Genomic DNA, 22484 nt, shown 5'->3' with positions numbered 1-22484 from the left:
CGGGCCTACCCCTCCTATTATTGTGCCTTGTGGATTTATTACTTCATGTGTTTGTGTCTATTCTGGCGCAGAAAGCTAATGGCCTTCCTCTTTTATTAATTGCATCCCTCTCTGGAACTGCAGAAGGTAAGACGTTCTTTTTATGGGGAATGTTAAGTACAACAGTAAATGCGTTTGCTGTGTAACGTGATCATTATGTTTTGTTTGCCCGGGTTTATTTAATGTTCAAGGTAAGTATTACTTTGCAAATGTGGAATTTAACCTCCATTCGATCGTACCTCTGTACAGGTGTCCATCACCATTCTGGATGAGAATGACAACAGTCCAGAGTTTGACATCACATCTGATATTTCACGCGCCATCCCGGAAAACACACCCAAGGGTACAAAGGTGGCAGTAGTTCTGGGAAGGGACAGAGATGCTGGTTTAAATGGACTGGTGAGGGTTTTTTTTAAAACAGCAGAAAATAATGAAAGATCTTCTGTGTGTGGCGCTTAATATCATATCTTTTACTTTACGTTTTACTGCACTTAACAGCTGACAAAGAGCAAAAAAGACGTTGCTTCCCAAATATGGTGCTTTATTTTTTCACTTCTTAGTTCCTAACACATCCTGAATCAAGCAAGCGTGCTTTCCCGGCATCTCAAAAGTGAATGTGACATTTATAACTTGTGTTTCCCTTATTTTAGGTTGTGTATCTCTTAATCTGGCACTAGTACTACAAATATTTACTTCCTCAGATTGCAATACAAGAAGTCAAATTAAACTTATTTCAGTTTCACATCGGCTCTCTTAGATTTTGGCATCTCGATGGCCAACTTAAGCTGCCAGTATCACATTTTCCTTTTTTGCTACTTCCTACTGCGCAGGTTGTGGACTCTCACTTCTTATTTCTTAATTTACTTTCTTAATGTGAAAGAAAAGCTATTAAAAATACCCACACTCTCATTTTTGGTTGCAGTAAGTAGAAGTAATCATCTGACATTCAGTCAGTGACTGTCTGCCCCCATTTTTCTTTCACTCATTCTGACTTGTTGCTCTTTGCCAGGTCAATTTCACTCTGGTGGCAGGCAACATGGAAGATGTGTTCATGATCAAGACTGTGAACAACACTTACGGAGAGGTTTATGTCAATGCTCCTCTGGACAGGGAGTCTGTAGACCGCTATCTACTGAAGGTCAGATTACTATAGTTACTATAGGACAGTTTTACCAGACACCTGTGTCTCTTTCACATTCATGCTCTAAACTTACACCTCATCCCTGATTCAGCACAACAATGAACTAATTACTTGTCATACTTTTAACCAGGAACTCCAAACACATTTTACATGTTGGGCCACACACATAACCCCCATTTCTGTCACTGTTTAGGAAGTTTAATTAGATATTAAAATCATTGAAATGTCTCTGTATATGAAAAAGAAGTGCAATTCAACATTGAGTCTTGGTCAGTATGACGCATTGAGGTTAAATTCTAAGAAGCGTGTAAAATTACAGAGGAAGTTCTGGTAGCTTAGACTCAGACTGTCCAGTAATTATAAAACATGAAGTTCTTATTAATTCGAAGAAAAATCTCTGTGGTAGATTATGAAAAAACATCTTTAATTTTTTAACCATTAAAGAGTTAATTAATTACACTTGTTAGGATGAATGGCAATGGGGGAGGTCTTTCTTTAGTACAAAAAGTTCAGAAAATACAGTTTCAAGTCCGAGATCTTACTTCACATTTTCCAAAGCCATTCAATGGCCAGATTGGAGTGTTTGCTGGGCCGATTCTGGCCCCCAGGCCTTATGTTTGATGCTTTTAATTGAAAACCAAATAGACATTTTTTGAGACTGTTGTTCTGTAGATACAAAAGGCACAAGTGTTTTTCATTTACTCGTCATGTTTTAATATTATTGATGTTAATGAAAACAGATTTTAATAAAGTATTCAAAGTGCATGCGTTTCGTTTATTTATCCTCTGTGGGGTTTAATGCCAGGTATCAAAATGCATGCTGAGGCTTGTGTTCTAATGCACATCAGTTCACATGTATTGTTTTAGGTCCGTGCCACTGACAATGGCTCACCTCCCAGACACACGGACCACTCTCTCACCATCAACATACTGGACGTTAATGATAATGCGCCAGTTGTTGAGAGCCAGAGGGGCTACAACGTCAGCGTGAATGAGGTAGGGATGCACTCGACACACGATCTAAGCTAAGCAAGCCAGTGATGTCAGTGTATACAGAAATAGTATTCAGCTGGTAAGTTTTATTATAGTCTACCACAGATGATCCATAATTTAACAAGGCTTCTTTTTTGATGTATTTTGCAGAACGTTGGAGGAGGTACATCAGTCGTCCGTGTGATGGCGACAGACCGGGACATCGGTCCCAATGCCATGCTGTTTTACTATCTCACTGCTGGAAACCAGGACCTGACCTTCCGCATGGACCGAGTGACCGGAGAGATGGTGACGCGCCCATCCCCTCCCGATCGAGAGCGCCAGGCCGAGTACCGACTAACGGTCACCGTGGAAGATGACGGCACGCCACCTCTGTCGGTAGGGCACAGCAGTAAGCATGGCATTACAACATGCTGCAAACATATCTTATTAATATCAATTCCAACAATTTTTTCCTTTAGCTACTCTCAGATCACTGAGAGTATTGAATCTGAATTCATCAGGATAATAAATAACTAACCATTTTTTGTGTTTGTAAGTGTGCATGCATGAGGTAGACATGAATAGTTCTGCCTCTATGGGCCACATTTACAAACACGTAGCGCCGCCGCAATCTGGGTTGTGACGTAAATAGTACTGCCAGACGCCACAGCTCAGTGGATGAAAAGAATGTGTTATTTTTGGCACTTGATATTAAAGTAAACTCACTGCAGCTGTGTTGGGAAAACAAAACAGACACCTACGAGCGCTATTTGGGGATTTGTAATTTACCCCATTTTTAAAAATTGGACTCATGTGTTGGCCCGGCGACCTGTTCAGGGTGTACCCTCCCTCTTGCCCCTATGATACCTAGCATAGGCTCCAGCAGTATGCAGACAGATGGGTTATTTTCAGTGTACTAATAATGGATATAAGCTCTCAAATAACACATGTAAGTGTTATATTTAAGAAATAGATGTTAAAATAATAACTGGGAAATATACTTAAATGAAATTTCAAGGTGAGTTTCAGGACAAATGATGATGATGAGTAAAGTTGAATAATACTGGTTAAGAGGATTCAGCTTCTTATACATAACAGTTTTGATCTTACTCACACTCTTGTCCGAGACACGGGTTCTGTTAAGGTCTGCTTAATGCTTTCTTATCTGCTTGACCTAATTAAGGCACAAATATGGCAAATATAAAATGCAGGAAGACAAATATAGTGGTTTCTTGATATTCTCTTTAAGTTAAATGGCTTTCATTTTGTCAAAACGAAAGCCACAATTCACATTTCTTCTTTTCCCCTTTGTGTGCTTATACAGAAGGAATAATGTACAGTACTGTATGAGTCACAAAGGCATCCACTGTCATGTAACTTGTACTTGAGTTTTGTGCTATAAATTTACTTTACACCTATAATAATGCACATTTTTTTAATGCATTGTATAAATAGTCAATGTAAAGCTGGAGAAAAAGCTGGGAAGAGAACAATGGCCATCACCGGGGATTTTCACTTATCAGTCATCTAGCTCTGTCTTTTCTCATGAAACAAGATGCTAAGCTTGTTTTATCATTTTCTCTCCTCAATGCCGGTCTCCCTCTGGTGTGCACCATCTTAGAAGCACACAAGTGGAACAACCTTGTTCTATCTGTGATGGCTCCCCAGACAGAAGTGCAGTATGTCCTTGTAATGTAATAGTTTTGGAGACCTGCCATTTGAAAGGAACAACTGAGAGACACAAGGCTTTAAAGTGCCACTTTATTATAAAAGCCACTAATAGCAGGATTCAGCGGTAATATACAGAACAAACATGCTAATTACAAGCCTTTTTGTATTTTGTTAACGTTTGCGCTCATGTCAACATGTGGTCACAGTCCAGATTTTTTTTAAAAACACACATACACAGACACACATAAGCAGGCATAATGGAAAACACAAGCATTTAAACACAAAAAACAATCATTAACTCTTAGAGAATAAAAACATCTTTACATAATAACCCGAACTGTACACTTGCTACACATCGTTCTAGAGAGGATTTCCTCCAAGCACCTCCTGTACACCTCAGTGTGAAAAAAACCCACCGGTGGTTTTTACAGTCACACTAAATAATATCAAAAATGCTGTCATATATACGTTCGCCCTTCTTCTCTTAAGCCAAGTTGTGTTCACTGATCTTAGGTTAACATTTTAAAGCTTTTTTCCCGCACTTTCACTTGAAATATTTGATATTTATCAAACAGCCCCATTGCACACGTACTAATAAAATACAAATGAATACTACAATATATTTTACCACAGTCAAATAAAAAAAATAAAAAACAAAAATATTCATAAAAGATTTACTTCCACTGCAGTGATTAAACTGTTTTAAGGTTTTTGTTGTTGTTCTTTATTTAATAAAAATCAGCTACATTCAAGAGTAAAAAACAATAAACATTTTGTTTAGAATTATTGAACTGTACACGAGCACAAGCAAGAACGTCTTTTCTGAATGCTTTTTCTAAATTCTTCCTGCAATTTTCAGCACTTTATGAGAATATTTAAGGCCACTGTGAAGGGCTGCGTTTCTGGAAGCACAGGAAGGAAAGACAGTATTTAAAGCAACAGAGTTTACGCATAGCTGAGGTAGCAAAGAAGAAATAGAAAACATGGCAAGTTCAAGTTAAAACAGAGGAACAGCATAATGCCTGTAAAAGCAAAAACTGTTCTTTTTTTGTACAAGACCTTTGGCACTTCTCTGATGATTGAGAGTTCGCTGGTGCAGACGGCTTATGTCAAATGACTAAAGGGAGAAAAGGGTGTTAAGTCGTCCTCACACCAGTTGTTCGGTTTAAAAAAAAAAAAACATGAAGAAGAAAGAAAACAAAAACAACACTGTTTGCTTCCTGGAGATGTAACCTTCCTGCCTTCTTGTGTAAAGGTTACAACATCAACAAGTTAAAAAGTAGTCTTGTGTGGGGTCTTTTACATAGGATTGTTTCTTAGACAGCTTGTGCATTTAGCAAATACATAAAGACAGATTTACAATAAGTCTTCGGTTGGCCCCCTTACAGTTACAAAGAAACCACAAGAGTGACACAGGAAATTTACAGAAATCATTGTGAGTTCTTTAGGGTTTGACTTGCCCTAAACAACATGCCACCCCTGCACATTTTCTATAGCATAGATCTATGGTTGGTGTGCTTGCTGACATATAGAAACCGCAATACTGACACAAATTATACAGACAGTCACGCAAAGTGAGTTATTTAGGGCTGGAATCAAAAACATGCCAACACTATTATAAGCAGTGTGTTTCATCCAAACGAGGTACCTGATTCGAATGAATGGTTTGCAAGCCATCGCCAGTGTTTGGATGTAAAATGAAGCACAACAAGTCGTCACGAGCCAAAGTTCACTTTTTGCCTGCAGCTGTTGTTGCAGGTGGAAGTAGTTTATGAATCAAAGAAATGCAGCCTTCTTTTTTCCCTCCTTGGGTCCAGACAATGTACAGACTAAAATCCGGGGTTATTCTGAGATGGCTCGAAGGAGAGCGTCCGTCTGAAGGCAGAGAGAAGAGGAAGATAGTTGCGGGGCTGTTTCCAGATCAGCAGTTTGAGTGATGATTGAGGTTCAGCTCCTCTTGAAACCTACAGGAACTCTGGAAACTCAGGGATGGCAGCTGCAAGCAAAGACAGTGCATGTCAGTGAGAGCACAGAAATCATTGTAGGTATCACTATCCACCTACACAAACATACAATTCGTTTCTTTTCCTTTTTTTGTTATGTGGAAAATTAGATATGGGGGTGTTCGAACATGCAAATGTGCACTTCCTGCCTCAAACATACCTGATCTTTCAAAAGTCAAATGAAAAAATTGAAAGAATTTCCTTTGTTTAACTTTTTTTTTTCCATAACTCCCACATCTCAGAGTACTACAGACACACATGGAGACTGATCAGTTCCACAGAACTACTCGTGTTTCTGAAAACTCATTAAAAAGCAGAACAACAAGGCCTTGGGTCTGGGTTGCGACATGCTAGCGATAACAGGGAAGTGCTGCTTGTTGAATTCCGCAAAGTTTAAGGTCAGCAAGTTGGAAAAAATGAAGAAGAAAGCTAAAGTGTGGCCTCCATCCATGTAACATGAAACCTTATGAGAAGCTGTGTATTTCAACATAACATCTGTGGACCACTGAAGGAAATGAGCTCCGGCATGGAAAATCCTCCTTGACAAATGTCAAAGATATTGTTTTTTATGTCGAACATATGAAGGTTTTATCAATAATTTTGACTTTTCTTTGCAGACGGGAAACATAGAGATCACACCAAGAAATGGAAAAGGCGTCCAGCTCCCCAGTAAAAGAATAATGTTTGATTGAAGAGGCGAAAACCGCAGCATATGGCACAATTTTACCTTATGTTTATGTTTCTCATTTCTGTTTGAGCTTCAGGAAGGCTTGTCCATATATTCACCTATTACAGTGTTGAAACCTTTATGGGTTGCTTAAGGCTGTATACTCAGTAAGTTGTACCTTACCCTCTTCCCATGCACATCTCAAACCGTGCTATAAGGAAATGGGGGCAATCCGCCTCAGTATGCCTGGAATGTCTGCACAGGTGTCCCAGGAATCGGCAGAAAAACACTAAGGATTGAACCCCTTAACCGTGTCTAATGTTTCAATATTATTTCAAGTTGAGTCAGAAGGAACAACTGAAGGAGCCATTAGTGTTCAATGAGAGTGCTGATGGGTGGAGAATGACTTGTGAGAAGAATTAAGAAGAGGACAGTGTAAGGGGGTGGTTTCGTGTGTGTGTGTGTGTGTGTGTGTGTGTGTGTGTGTGTGTGTGTGTGTGTGTGTGTGTGTGTGCGGGGGGGATGAAATCTCCTACACAATATATTTTCAGAGTCATGCAAGACTCAGCCCAGCTGTTTTTGAGTGTGCAGCTACGCACTACAAATTCACGAGCATCTTTCCACCAACACTTCCACCAAACGCAGGATGTTTCAGCAAAAGCACAGAAAGAACTAGTGGTTCTTGATTGCATCAGTCTTTTACCAGACTGAGTGCACATTTTGATATAGGTGTCTTGCAAAACCCTTGTGTGCAATGCAGTTACACGCATATCCCGGTACTTTTTCATTTTTGTTTTTTTAAGTGTTTCTTTTTTTGAGTGTGAAATAAATGTGAACAAAGTGATTTGCATTCATTCACAACAATAAGAATATCGGAACAACAGATATAACACACTAAGCCATGTAAATGACCTCTAAAAGTGAGATGACTTGCACTGCCTTTTTGGGCTTTGATGTTTACCAGTGGAAGGTCCCTTATGTCAGCGACTCAGTCTCAGCATGAATATTGTATGAGTACAAGTTGTGAGGCAGGGTGGGGGGGGGTCCTACCTTCTGCTGGGAAGAATACGTCGCCATGTGCCGGAGGAGAAAGGGGTGTTCCCGGTTCGGACAACAGGTGGCGACCTGTCTCGGATGACTGCCTGGTCATGATCTGAGAAACAGTGCGGGTCTTTGTTTCTGGTGATCCCCCTCGAAACACTGGGTTTTCATGGCCCAGAGCCTCACTGAACACACACACACATACATGAAGAAGAAGCATGATTACAAGTGAGCAACTTTCAATATGACCCAGTAAACTGTTTCAAAACTTTCCTAGAGACATGCAAGAGTTTCATGTTTGTCACTTTGGATTTAATAAGGGATTTTCTGTAATGACAATTTAACACTACACTTAAATGATTAGCAGTAGGATTTGCATATACAGGACACATCATGGCAAAAGAAAAAAAATGTATACATGGTTTTAACTAGTTTATTTTAATGAGGCTAGTGGGTTTAATCTAGCTATTGTGTCACAAGTGTTGTGGCCACCGTGTTCACAGTCTATTATTCTAAGGAGCAGCTGTGTTTTGAAGCTGGTCGCTGAGATCAGCTGCCTGTGGGAAACCTTACCTGTCCATCCTCACTAGCTCTTGTCCACCTGGGAGAGAGGAAATAGGAAATGGGCCATTGTAAATGAATTGAAACAAAGCGGAACACTACAAAAAGACTATGAATGCGCTTCCTACTGTGTGAAATACAGTTAATCGAGCTCACTGACAGGAAACGTGTCAGAACAAACACTATGGGAAGTCCAGTGTGAGAGACTTATGTGGCCCAAAGGTGGAAATTAAGTGTGAGTGTGTGTGTAGCTGTTTGTGCACATCAGTAATACATACGTCTTCCTAACGGTGAATTCTCCCTCTGTTTGTACACGAGCACTAGAATAAGAGGCAGGGACAGCAGAGCCACGATGCAGGCTGTTATAGCCAAGGCCACTGGCACAGAGCCTAGGGAAGCAACAGACAGGCTGTGAGTTTAATAACATCACGAAATAACTGCCTCAGACATTTATTGGTTGAAGGCCTGAATAATGTTTCATACTTACTTGCAGTACTTGCAGTTGGTGTGGGATCCCAGACAGTGCAATTCTGAAATCCTTTCCTTGCTGGAAAGAGATAAATAAATCGGTTCTCACTCGTGTCAAAACAGTTTCACTGTTCAGCAACATCAGCTCCTGAGCTTCTTGCAAAATATATTATTGATAACCTTAGTGCACATTCACAGCGTTTGACATACTTACGCGGTATAACTTGTAGAATAACATGGTTGTAGGCTTTCTGCACCAAGCTATGTTTATTGAATTCTAGAATCCCACAGCAGTAGCGGCCCTGGTCCGAAGGTTTCACATTCTCTAGAATCAACCAGTGGTTGTGCCCCATGCGATCCATCTTCACTCCTGGTGGCAATGTGCTGTTACGGTGTGGGTGAGAAAAATTCCTTGGGCCCATTCCTGGATGACAGTGCTGGTCACTGTGGGCTGTGAAGAGCCAAGTGCTCCTCACAACATCGTTGGGGGAAAGCAGGGTACCTTTCTGGACGCACGTCATGTTGACTCTTGCACCTTCAGGACAGGTGTAGTACAGGTGGGGAGGAGAAGCAATCAGCGTGGAATGGGGCTGGGCGTGGTGTGTCTCACCTTTAGCTAGAGAGAAAAGACAAAAGCAATGGAAGAATGTAGTGCATTCAACTTCCTTTGAGATGGTACCTCCTCCTTTCTACGTATCCATAGAAATGTTTAAGTTTAGGGATGCTAATGTTAGGGTGTCGCTACTGAAAGAGGCGGGACAGTGAAACTTGTGGCCAGCTTTTAATAGGATCACACCAACTACAACAGTGATGCAAATGAGTTCTCAGATCATTTGCATCTTCACTGTGTGTACTCATGGGTGAGACTGTGCCATATTGATTTATTTCTGTTTGCTTATTTAATAACACTTCAATGTAGTATAAATATGATTATTTATTAAAATTGGGATAAAGTGTAGGTGTAGAGTAAAGTGTAAGAAAGTGGCTGTGAGTGTGAGTCAATCCAAGGGTACAGATATGTATAGTATAGTTGAATGGATGTATAGATGTATAACTGCACATGTTTTACGTATACATATCAGTGTGGAGTGCGTCACTGACGGATCATTTGCTGGTATAACTTTGGAACGAGAAGACAGGAAGGAGAAGTAGGATCATATAAGTTTATACTTCTTCATTCTAATAAAACAAAAACAAAAATGAGTCTTTTATTTGCTGATGTTTTATATATTGCTTTATTATTATTATTATTATTTTGTTTCAACAACTCCCATAAAGCTCAAAGTACTCAAAGCAACCTTTCTGGTTGTTCCTACTAAAGACTTACTAAACTAAGTCTCCAGCACTATATTTCACCATAATGACAAACACAGAGTCACAAGGTCAAAGCAATAATAGCCATTCTTGTTATTATTCTGTTCGGTTCAGATCACACAAATTCCCTATAGCTGTCTATTACAGATGACCCAGAAAAACCAGAGGAAAAAAGGAAGTACAAATATAAGTCGCATCTGGTTTGGCAGCGGGCCTTTCCAGGGTACAAACTGCCAGGGGAAAATTACATAACGAAAGATTTTAAAAAAGCAAAGGATAAAACCCTACAGTGACATTTTGATAATAACATGTTTTGAGCAATTTGAAATTAATGTAGAAAATAAATGGCAGGTCTGCTGAAATTAGTTGCACACCTAAAAGTTGTGCTGAGTTGAGTTCCTGCCAGGTACAGTGAGTCATTGCACAAGTAACCACAGTAAAAGCAGTAATTTTATCACCTGCCAAACTTAACATGGGCTTTAGTGGCACACTTCTGCATGCTTCCTGGGTTTTTGTGCAAAGTTTGCTTCCTATTTTGTACATTTAAACTGTGGTTAAAAATCATGCATAGTTTGCTGTCTTGAAAAATATACAAATGTCCTGAGGGAGTTAAATCTCTTGTTCCTCTTTGTGAGCTACAGAAATATAGGCAGGAACTTCTTCATCTCTTAAAATGGGGACAGTATAAAAAAAAATCCCACTGAAGTTCTGTTTATTAACTTTAAATATCATCTTGCTGTTTGGTATTAATACACAGCAATTGTTGTGTATCGATTATGTGTATTAATATCTCAAAGGATGGTACGCTCAAAGATCTTCTGCACACACTCATGTACATTCAGGAAACCGGCTGCACAGCTGTGAGCCCGTTCTCAGCTTATTGCATAAACCTTTCTCCCTCTCTCACTCTCTGCCTCAACCACATCCTGTTGTGAATTCTTCAGTGTTGCAGTGGAATGCATGAATAGATAAACATAAATTGTGTGCTTTCAATGATTATTGCATTGCAAAAACACAACAAAATGAGCTCATCCTCAGGCTAGGCAGTGTGATGCCACTCTCAGAACCTCACTTTAAAGCAGACACATGATCTGGAAAATGCACACCCTATATAACGCCTCGCTATGTTGTAAAAGAGCAGCGTAAAAAGGCTGTCATTCTCTAGCTTTGTCAACGGACTCATTATTTTGTAATGATCTGCCTTTGTAACAGATGATTAAAGAATGCTTACTGCTGCAAAAGTTACAGGAAGGCTGCATGCACGGGTGCGTGTGTGGGTGGACTGCAGAGAAAGAAGAGTTTGCCCACGTATGTGTATCTTTTATAATGACACCATGGCAAAATTTTACAGTAAATGTGTGTGTGTATGTGTGTGTGTCCATATCTCTGTTTGGGAAAGTCAGGGTGGAGTCTCAGTCAATGCCAGAATTTGGGGAGTGGACTTCCTTCCTGAGTTATCCCAGCACATAAACACTTCCACTCCCCGTTTCTTGCTCATTATTCCATGAAGCCAAACTTCAGATGTTGCAAACTTCGTGTTTCTTTATGTGATAAAAACCTCGAGCAGGTTGGACCACTACCCACAATGCCAGTAATTATAGCGTTGGAGATGACTGTCCCTGCTGATTTATGCTCACTATTAATGTTGGGGATTAACCTGTAAATCAGAGTCTTGATTAAACTATTTAAATGTGTATAAAATGCCAGTCATTATTTCCTAGCACATCTTTACTGTATTTGTCTACACAACTATTTAAAAAAAACCCCTAAAGATCAGCTTTCCTACAATATGAGGCAATACATTAACCAGTTTACACATTACTTACACAATTACTTGATCATTCAAACAGTGGGGGATTAACTTTGTTGTGCCTGCCGCATTACAGCCATATCCCAAACTTTAAAAACTTTGGTCCTAACTCTTTGTGTTTGCACAGATTCATTTTAACTTGTTCTGCTGACCTGCTTGTTGCGGTGCGTTCTCTATTAATAGTTTTCTTAGAGAGCTACTGCTTCGTTTAAAGTCTTTTCCCCTGCTAGTTATGAAAAAAATAAGCTGACAAGCTTCATCAAAGAAAGAAAAGTAATTTAAAAGCTCCCATGTTTTATTAGTTCCCTAACAAGTTCAGTTATGTTGTTCTATGTAGCTGTATAATTTAGATAGTTAAATCTCCAAAGTAACTACCCATGTTTTTGTGAATCACTGAAAGCACTTCCACATGCGTCTAAGCCTGCAGAAACTTTTGCTTTGAATGTGATTAGAGTGGATTTAACTACTTGCTGGCTCTTACTGGCAGTGCTACTTATTTGTAAGGGGAAGCTGCACCGTGCAAACAAGCCAGAATTAATAAGCACACAAGTGTTTTTGTCTAAATATTAACAGAATCAGCTGCTGTTAAATACAGCAGAACAGTCGATCACCTTTCCTCTTTCATTGGCTGGCACATTTGTTTGCACAGTATGTGTGCATCCTGTGTGTGTGTGTGTGTGTGTGTGTGTGTGTGTGTGTGTGTGTGTGTGTGTGTGTGTGTGTGTGTGTGTGTAACACAATGTTAGGTCGATGCCATAATTCTGTATTCGGGGCTGAACTCTACTGGAGCCATTGTGTGTTAGGAAAAGCAATAGGAAGACCTGGGATGGTGATTAAAGTGAAACTTTTATCCCCCCACTGTTCATGGCTTCCTAGTGGGACAATAGGAGAGGAAGCCCTTCGCCTCTCCTGTTTCACACCCACCCTACCTTCCTCTTCTCCTAATTTCATTTTGACAGCTCTTTAAGCTTTCTGTAGACCTATTTCACAGAAGTGATGCATATCGAAGGCGAGAGTAAAGACAGCATTTTTTTCGGTAAATATAGCTAAATGTTAACTAATTGCTGGGGGAACAGCTTGGAAGAGCTAATGTGCACACACATTTCTTACCGACAACGCTGTGATCTTTAAATAGGTATTCAAAGGAAATGAACATGATTTTTTTTAGCATGCCAAGTGGGTGGCGTTTGCAGTGTCGGTACTACCTGAGCTGTCTCGATGTGGTTTCCAAACCAACAAGCTATGCCATGTGTCTGGAACAGTCTGATTTTCTCTTGCATGTATACAACAGACGTGTTTTTGGCTCAATTATACATATAAGTTTCCTCCTCTGATCACTGTTCTCAGAATCCTGATAGCCCCCGAGGGCCCAGAAACAGGCCCTCCTTTGTATTAAGGCAGAATGCCACCTGTTTAGGACATGTTGCCACTGACAGCTTTCTTTCGTTCAGACATGAATGATAGTCTGTGCTGATTAAACATATATTAACCCTGCTAAAATTTCCCCACCTTTGACGTCTTGAATAACCCTGTGGTGAGTCTGCACGGTGATATTACCTCATGTTACAGAAGCTGCTGAACCCTTCAGATAAATCTGGTTTTCTCAAACTGCATTAATCCTCTACTTGCAAGTGTTGTTTCCCAACACATATCCTGCCCTTTTCACACCCACTGTAATGGTAATGATGATCAAACCCATTACAGGGTGTTAGTGAAAGCAGCAGGAGACGAGCTCCTCTCTAAAGTAAGAGAGTTTCAGTTAAAGCCCCTGGCATGAAATGGCAAACAGATGCACCTTTTCAGCAACAGGAAGCCTTTTAAATATGTTGCTCTACACTCTACATTGTCACAAAGGGAAGTGGTTATGGGTCACAGCTGCAGGTCAACGTTTAGAGATTTACATTTTCTTATAATAATCTGATGTGCCCCTTGGTACTTTGTAAACTAAATTTGTGGCAGCATTTTCCAAAATAACGTGTGCACTTTGTGTGCTTAATTTGTCTTCCTCTTTCTTTTCTTCTTGACATAATAAATGGCATGTAAATGGTTGTGTAATGACAGCTTTGTGAGAAGTTTTACAACACGATTGCACAATTATTTCCTCACTTTAAAAATGAAGGTGGCCTCTCATTTCAGACGTGGAAATGAGCAGACGTGGGCCTTTCTGTCTTTTCAAAAATGGTAAAAATCCGGGGATTACATCATTTTTAAAAACTGACTTCATTATTATAAACTAACTTCCTCTTTTTACTTTGACCTTGCCTTCCTGTTTTTCACTACATCGTCCAGTGTTAAACCTTTTCTGGCACAGTTTAATGTCTTCATATCTCAGGTCGCATTAGGTTGAAAGCAGAGTCAAGGTTCCACCAACAGTGGTCATCACTGTGTCCTTGAGCTGTTCAGAGAAACGCCCTTGCGAGAGAAAACCCCTTGCTAGCAGCATGAAGGCCGCTGCTTTTGATGACTCATATTATGATTTTACTACAAATGCACAGACCTTTCAAAATCTGATGACCAGAAAAATTTCAAGCCGAAGACGGGGCCTCCCCCTCCCCATCTTCAGCTTATTGCTGCATAGGTAAAAGATTTGCCCATCTGGCACATGTGACCAAGCACAATCCCTGCCACAACACGAGCAGAAAAGGAGGCAGAGAAAGAATGAGTAATTTTATTTTTACTCACTGGTTGGAAAATTGGCACCGTTTGGTTCCAGTTTTTTTTTATGGGGAAGACACCCACTGCTGGCAGTGGCAAAAACAGCTGTTTTCATCATAAGCTGAAAGGAAGGAAACGTCCCAACAAGGAAGACATAACAAGACTGAAAGGAGGAAACTGTCTTAAACGATACGGATTTCATTGTGCTGCATAAACAATTCAGAAACATATCAAATGGTATATCTGAGTCACTGAATGTTTTGGCTTTATACCTGAATCCCCACAAGCAACTGCTCTAGAAACGCTTTGATTTGTATAGAGTTTAAGTAAAACATTACATTCGCTTTTGGGTGAGCTTATTTAAATCCTAAAGGCGAAAGCTGATAACCTCTCCCGAGTTTTTAAGCGGCGTTTGAAGTGAAGGACCCTACACCCCGGAGGCGACAGCTGCATCTCTTCTCTCCTCCGCCGTCAGTTGCCTAAACTTCAGCCAATCCCAAATTCCCTTTTATAAAATAAATAAATGAAGTGTGGGTATGATCGCAGCTCCCAGCTGAATCCCCAATAAATTCCAAGAAAACAGAAACCTACGGACGTCTTAAAAAGATAAACTATGTGCAGTTCTTGCGCACAAGGAAGTCTTTTCCTCAACTTCTTTCAGAGGATCAACTTCTTGCGTTTTTGCAGCCGCCTCTTTTCGTGTCCGCTGCATTTATTTTACAAGTTGTTTTGAAACCTGGGGGGAGGGGGGGGGGGTCTTCTGATCTCGTCAAGCTCAAAGTCGCTGACTTTAAGGTGGATTTACACTCCACTGGGCTGCATCCATGGCGGGCGGTTTAAACAGCTCCACGCCAGATGTTCTGTCTCAAAACAGCAACAAACCAACTCAGTAAAAACCTAGAGACACGCGAGATAAAATAACGGGCTTACAGGGTCGCTGCGTTCAAGTGCATGTCGTAAAAAGCTAACAGAGGTTAAAATATCAAAGTCAGAGTGTGCAGAGGGTTTACTGTCATTGGTACAGACACGTAAGACACAGCAAGTTGGCTGTTTTGTCCATCTAGATGCTTTTTAGATCTATATATATATATATATATATATCAGTGTGTGACAGGTGACTTTTCTAAAACAGAGAATCCATCTGTGACTCCAGTCAACTAGCCGCTCACTAAACAACACAACTGACAAGTTCATACACGCCCGGATCAGCCAGTTAAGCGAGTCTTAAAAGGATGGACGTGTGTGCTTACCTCCAGCTATGCAAAGCAAAAGCGACCAAAACACGAACTTCTTTCCCCAGACTGATGAGCGACGGAGTGAGACCCATTCCATGGCTGTCCGGATAAACAACATTTGGCTTTCAACTAGATCTACAAGTAGCCTTTGTTCAACTTTCTTCCCATTCAGTCTAAAACTAGGCGACTTGTCTGAACTTTACTCCAGAACAGTTGGGGAGGTTTATCGTCCCTTGTCTCTCCAGCTTCTCTGAGTTGTGAAGCAGCGTGACAGTCCCTTATTCGCTCCTCCTCATTGTTTCCCTTTCTCTCTCTCTCGCTCTCAGTGACCCACCCACTATCCTTTCTCGCAAAAAGAGCCTCACAGATACTAGTTTGTTTTTTAACGGCAATATTGATATAAATGTTTAGGGATTTAAAAATTATGTATATATTTATTTTTGTGTTCCTGTCTGTTAGACTTATATTAAAAGAGTTTGAGCTGTTTTCAGTGGTGCAAAGTTTAAAATGTTGCATCATCACATTTTTGGGGGCAGCCTGCAGGCTTTTACATCTGCATACTGTAATCGCACCAAAGTATTACCTTATCAGCTCGCTCAGTCATTGTTTATATTATTGTTAGCTTTCACACGGTAGTTAGCAAATGACCATCAAGACATATGTTGACTCGACATGTGTTGCACATAGTATTGAGGGTGCTGGAGTCTTTTGGTGGAGAAAACAAACCCTAATTATGTGATTAAACTGTTTCTAAATGAGCTTGTTCTGTTAACGGACATTTTCAGACTGGTGCATATCTGACCACTATATCTGTGAGATGTCACAATATCAGGAAATGTCTGCTGACTTGTAAGATTTTACTTCTAGTTAGGTATGTCTAGAAATATCTAGACGTTTAGTCTGTGATAGTCTGCAGGCCGGAAGACGTGTTTTGGAGTGGTAGAATATATTTCTGATAAATCTCAATAATGTTTATTGCGAATGCTCAGTATCCAGTTTGTAGCAAACTGGGATTTTGTTTGTTTCCAATCAGATTTTTTTCAGGCACAATTAAGACTGAGATGACCCCAGTGGCATCACGAGGACACAAAACATAAACGTGACAGTAAGAGAGCTCTTTTACAAGTAAATTGATCTTCCTGTGAAAAACGATCGCACTTCACCTTTGGGCCTTGAAAGTTTTACTGACGTCTTTTCTTTTTTTTTGATTTTGCCAAAAACTATTTAGAGTAAACAAAGCTGTGGTGATATTCAGGTTATCACTTGGTGGGTTTTGTTTTTGGAGCATTATAAAATTCGAATGACGAATTTAACCCCCCCAGCCTGAAGGGCCAGGTTAGTCGCTCGTTCTTATTGCAGCACTGGTTGGGGAACTGGTGGAGCAGGAACTTGCATGACCTTTATCTCTTGCAGTGATACCTTTACTTCTGCTGATGTGTCAAGATCTGAACAACCAGAAATGAGTTGGAACAGGCTGGGCTTTATGGCTCACTTTCATGATTTTGCCGTTTTGGTTCTCACAAGATATTCTTTCAGCAAACAATGCACCTGTTTTTATTTATTTGTTTTATTATTCCTTCATATAAAGTGAATGCTGAATATCCAGTGTCACATGAGAGCATCACAAGTGTTTTGTTGTGTTGTTGACCTTTGCACGCCCAACTGATGATAACTCATTGTAGTTTCATTGTAATTGCAATACAAAAGAAGTATGAACTCATATTGAGACTCCCTTGCAGCCTCAGTTGCCACAAGTTAATCGTTTTTTTGTCATTCACATAAATAAAATCACTCTAAACAGAGCATGCAGCTGTGAATGCTTTTCTGTGTTTCTCTGTGTGTAATGCAGACCTCAACCACCATCTACGTTCGTATTGTGGATGAGAACGATAACGCCCCGGAGTTCCCCGAAGAGGAGTACGTCACAGTGCTGAGCGAGGGACCGGAGACAGTGGGTGCCACCATCGCTACGGTAACGGCCATTGACCCAGATGAGGGTTTGAACGGCACCTTGCGATATGCTATCGCTTCAGGCAACCTGATCCAGACTTTTAACATCAACAGCATCACGGTGAGACATAAGAGCAGTTATGCTGAAGCGTCACAAGCAGCAGCAGAAAAATGTTAACCTTCTGTTAATGCTGTGTTTATTTAGGGGAGAATTACCGCTGTGAAGGAGCTGGACTTTGAGATCAGCAACGGACATTATGCGCTGGTGGTCACAGCTACGGACCAGTGTCCAAAACCTGCTCTTCGCCTGACATCTAGCACAACAGTGATGACGAACACTCATATTTATATTTACAGAATAACACACACATAGAAATCCACCCACATGCATTCTGCATTTTATCGAGGATCGCCTTCGTCTGTGTACCAGCTCTCATTTGACTCTCCCCTCCTGTCCCCTCTTTAGGTGTTGGTGAACGTCCTGGATATAAACGACGTGACACCCACTTTTCCCAGAGCCTACGAGGGACCTTTTGAAGTTACTGAAGGTCAGCCAGGGCCTCGGGTGTGGACGCTCCAAGCCAGGGATGAAGACTCCGGGCTCAACGGCAAAGTGGAGTACAGCATCACCGGTGGAGATTTCCAAAGTTCGTATCAGACTGATTTGCTGTGGTGACGGTAAACTGTTATGAAATCCCTCAAAACGTCTCTGAACATCCTGAGAACATTACAGTTATTGTGAAGGGCACCGTCTCGTAACACTTCCTGGAAACATGTCCAAAATGTCCTTGCAACATTGTAACCTGACTATTAAGTAACCAAATTTTATAGTCGTATAAAAGGGACGTGCAGCATTTTCACAACCGAGGCAGGGCGTTTCAGGGACATCCCCAGCGTCCTGTGAAGGTCTGGGACATTTTTCACCTTTAGTGAAGTAGAGAACCTTTAGATAACGTCACATAAGAAGCCTAGGAACACCCCCTTCTACACTGATATGCATCTCCACTCTCTTATATGTTTTTCTGTCAGACGAGTTCATGGTTTCCCCAGTGGAGGGTGAGCTTCGAGTGAGAAAGGATGTAGAGCTCGACAGAGAGACCACTGCCTTCTATAACATCACTGTCACAGCCCGAGATCTGGGAACCCCATCTCGCAACAGCTCGGTGGGCCACGCTTTCACACATAAGCACCCACACACTCTGCCATGTCTGTTACTGTGTGTTAAATGTGGCTTAGTTCTATTATTTGCTTACTATACACATTAACCACATGTAGGATACTATATATCACCTGAATGACTGCTGTAGTTTTTTTAATCTCTTTATGTCACATAACCCACAATATAAAAAAATCATAATAAAGTCTTGTTTTTATGGGTTTATTAATAGCTGTTCAACCAGCTTGAACTGAATGCCTTTATTTTTAAAGGTGGCTCTTATGTTTTTTCAGGTGCTGGTGGGGGTTTATGTTCTTGATATCAATGATAACGACCCGGTCCTCCTTAACCTGCCTTACAACACAAGTGTAAGTGAAGGCGCGTCAGTACACACGTCTGTGGCCAGAGTCCGGGCGCAAGATGCAGACAGCGGACGCAACGCACTGCTCACTTATAACATCACTGCTGGCAACCAGGATGGAGCCTTCTACATCAATGACACAGTGAGAGAACTGGGTGGTGGGGTTTAGGCTGAAAAAGGTGGAGCAGGTGATGGAAGATAAAGAAGCATCCAAGAGCTTCTAGATTTAGTCCCAGATCAGTTTATCAGTTTAGTTTAACCTATGGAAGTGTTTAGGCTCCCTTTAATCTGCAGTCCAGCTAAATACATTAGCTGTGTATAGACTATAAATAAAAAGCTTATGTGACAGGATATGAATTTGTCTTTTTTTTTTAGATAAGGGTGAAATATGTCTCTTGTTTGTATCACAGACTGGTGTCGTCCAGGTCAACAGACCACTAGACAGAGAGCGAGTAGCTGAATACACACTCACCATCACCGTCAAAGACAACCCCGAGAATCCCCGCATCGCTCGTAGGGTAAGCTCACTCTCCTGTGTGCATTTGTTGCAAGTGTTTGCATGCTATCACCCTGACAGTTTCACAGAGAGACCAATGAACCCATCTGCCTGCAAATAAAATAGTGTGTCTTTGCAGCTTATCTCGGGAATTTAACTGCAAGCGTGGTTTTTAGGTTATGCACAAATAGTTGTTTCACGAAAGCACTTGCCATAATGTGAATGAAATGTAAATGAGCCCTTCAAACTCTGGGTGATTGCTTTAGTTTGAACGATGAACAAGGCACAAATGGGTAATATAGCCCTAAATCACAACAACAGTGACCTCAAGTTGATTTATATTGTACAATAACAGATGCCCACCATAACAGAGAGAAAACCCAACAATCAGACACGCCTACGAGCAAGCATTTGATGACAGTGGAAAGGAGAAACTCTTTTAACAGGAAAACTGCAACAGAACCAGGCTCTGGGAGGGGCGGCCAGCTTCTGCGTTGTGTTGGTGGTGAGTTCTGACTCACATGGACAAGCCAAATGCCTTCTGGAGAATAGATTTTATGGCCAGACGAGACATCATCAACTTCACCTGAAATCAGCAGCTTGATGTTTGAAACTTGACACAGCTGGGTGCTACAACAGGAAAATGATCCAAACACACATCAAAACTGGTTTTCCAGTGGATAAAGCAGTAAACGTTAGGCTTTTTGATTGGTGTTCCTAAAGCCCCAACCTTAACCCCATGCTTAAAACTAGCATGTGCCAGGAAACCAACTAAAGTATATGAATTCTACCAAATCTACCAAGGAGAATGGTCAAATATCCAGCCTAAGTTATGCAAAAGCTTGTTAATGTCTACCAAAAGCATGTATGCATGCTGTACTGGAAAAAGAAAACTTCGAAGTTTTAAAAGTTTAAAAGCCCATGTTTATCACAAGGTGACCTGGAGGCCAGCTTGAGGGAAAGGACCCAAAAGCAGACTCAGTAAGCTCAGCGATGAATTTACACTTGATTTATTCAGTGATATCAAAGCCATTTACAAACACCAAAACCCACAACAAGCCCACAAGATATTAAACAACTATTTACATGAATATGTACAATATGGGGAAGATGTGCGGAGCGTCAGTGAGGTGGAGGGGAGACTTCTTAGGGAAACTCAGGAGCGGAAGACGGGCACAGATGACTGGTTTAACCAGAACAGGATTACAGTCTCCTCCAGGGCACAGGGAGAACAGAGACAATGAGGCAAAGTGAGGCAGGAAATCTGAGGAGTGATTCAGTAGGTGTGGCTGCTTACTTGGATCAGAGCGGTTTTCCAATTGGGAGGCGTCGTCGTGAACCCAAGTGAATGGTTTTGTGGCAGGGAATCCAGAGCTTCAGTGGGCAGGGTGGAGGCAGTGATAGTGGAGGAAATCCACTGAGGGAGGTGAAGGAGATTGCCTGACTCCGCCTCAAGGTGGACCCAGGAAGAACACCGCCAGCCCCGACACACCCGCCACTCAGTTGTATGGTGACAAATTTACCATGACATTCATGCCCATGATGACTGTATATAAACCTTTGATCACAACTATAAAAGTTATATAATGTAACAAGTGCAAAGTGCAAACGGTGGATTCATGTAAGAAAAATAGAAAAACTTTCAATCTAAGGTTTTCTATGCCCATTTTGCTCTACTAGGTACAGTGATACGTGAGTTCAAATGAAGTTCATCTTTGAAAGTTACATAATTTTGATACTTTAAGAGTTATAAGACACTTCTGTTTATACCTATGTCCCACCTGTTTTTTGATACTTTACTTCCTGCATCGTGTTCATATGTGGTCTTTTTACTTAAAGCGAGAGTAACATAGTTCATCAAACTGCAGTTGTGAGGTTTTCTTTAAACGCACCATGCATCTGTGGGAAAAGGTGTGAAACTGTTCTTCTTGCCTGCAGAGATGTGAACCGCTAAGAGTCTGAATGCAGTCCACTAGTGCATGCAACAAAGTAGTGCAAAATCTGTCTGATCTGACGTCTGATATCTCTATATTAGTTTGCAGGTTGACTGACCTATATTTGTCTCTTGCTTGCTGTGTCACACAGTCTTCTAAGCATTTTCTTTCCATGAATCTTTTGTCCCACACACCAGGATTCAGACTTCTTGGTTATCACCATTTTGGATGAGAATGACAATAGGCCTGTGTTTACCAGGAGCAGCTACAGGGCTGAAATCACAGAAAACTCTGCTGCAGGTAGCATCCGTGTGTGTGTGGGTGTGTGTGTGTGTGTGTGTGTCTACCTTTGCAACCTATAACTGCATGGCAGAGCAACATGGTCTGTAGCACTGTCTAACCCACTTCCTGAATCTGTTTACACACAGTTCGTGTTCAGCAAAGGCTTTTTTTTTCACTTTGTCGAGTGATTTACAAATAGCCTTGTATTATAAATACACTTCAGATACACAAAATACATTTGTTCAAAACACAAATAACAAACACGTGACCTGGGGACAGTACAGAAGACTTCTTCCAAAAGTCCTTTACCTTGTAAGGACTGATGATCAATGTTATTTTTGAAATATTGTGAGACTAAAGTCAGCATAAGTGACAGGCCTAAATCTATCCCCAAACAAGGACTACTTTTTAAAGAAGAAGAGCAAAGAATTTTACGTGAATAATTTTCAGTGTGTAATAATTAAGATGACTTTTCTTTTTACCACATATTGATTTAAATTGGGAGGACAGCTTTTTCCTCATTCCTGACATCTTAGTCTGTCTTGTAGGAACCACTGTAACAGTTTTAAATGGACCAGTTCTAGCTGAGGATAAAGACATTGGACGTAATGCTGTGGTGAAGTACCGCCTGCTGGGACCCAGGGTGGACCTCTTCACCGTAGATGCTGATACTGGTAACATTGTGACTCTCCAGTAACAAGAAAGAAGATTTCTTTTTTTAAAAA

General features: G+C 40.9%; 2 protein-coding genes across 2 annotated transcripts in view; one reads left to right on the top strand and one right to left on the bottom strand.

The window, feature by feature from the left end:
* cdh23 (cadherin-related 23) overlaps window positions 1–22484 on the top strand; it is a 196456-nt gene that overhangs the window by 161407 nt on the left and 12565 nt on the right. Inside the window, exons 33-44 of the mRNA XM_082556277.1 lie at window positions 289–438; window positions 1049–1177; window positions 2048–2176; window positions 2324–2551; window positions 17430–17651; window positions 17736–17855; window positions 17997–18177; window positions 18560–18693; window positions 18980–19189; window positions 19458–19565; window positions 21675–21777; window positions 22308–22433. Coding sequence (XP_082412403.1) covers window positions 289–438; window positions 1049–1177; window positions 2048–2176; window positions 2324–2551; window positions 17430–17651; window positions 17736–17855; window positions 17997–18177; window positions 18560–18693; window positions 18980–19189; window positions 19458–19565; window positions 21675–21777; window positions 22308–22433 — 1840 coding nt within the window. The remainder of the gene's footprint in view (window positions 1–288; window positions 439–1048; window positions 1178–2047; window positions 2177–2323; window positions 2552–17429; window positions 17652–17735; window positions 17856–17996; window positions 18178–18559; window positions 18694–18979; window positions 19190–19457; window positions 19566–21674; window positions 21778–22307; window positions 22434–22484) is intronic.
* Window positions 3903–15880, bottom strand: vsir (V-set immunoregulatory receptor). Its single transcript, XM_082556275.1, has 7 exons — window positions 15596–15880; window positions 8781–9182; window positions 8586–8645; window positions 8377–8487; window positions 8111–8138; window positions 7547–7722; window positions 3903–5822 (listed from the first exon to the last, which is right to left on the bottom strand). Exons 1-7 carry the CDS (start codon window positions 15696–15698, stop codon window positions 5791–5793), a joined length of 912 nt encoding a protein of 303 aa, XP_082412401.1. The 5' UTR covers window positions 15699–15880; the 3' UTR covers window positions 3903–5790.

The sequence above is a fragment of the Aulonocara stuartgranti genome (genome assembly GCF_965226115.1).
Source record: "Aulonocara stuartgranti genome assembly, chromosome: 13".
NCBI lineage: Eukaryota > Metazoa > Chordata > Actinopteri > Cichliformes > Cichlidae > Aulonocara > Aulonocara stuartgranti.
Note: the sequence above shows the minus strand (reverse complement) of the source record. Positions and strands in the feature narration are given on the sequence as shown.

Excerpts from the sequence above, each read along its gene's own strand:
- vsir (XM_082556275.1), bottom strand. The coding sequence starts at position 15,698 with ATGTTGTTTATCCGGACAGCCATGGAATGGGTCTCACTCCGTCGCTCA. Across the intron at positions 8,646-8,780 it reads TATTCTACAAGTTATACCGC|CAAGGAAAGGATTTCAGAAT; the intron begins GTAAGTATGTCA and ends ATCTCTTTCCAG. Across the intron at positions 5,823-7,546 it reads CGTATTCTTCCCAGCAGAAG|CTGCCATCCCTGAGTTTCCA; the intron begins GTAGGACCCCCC and ends CTTTGCTTGCAG.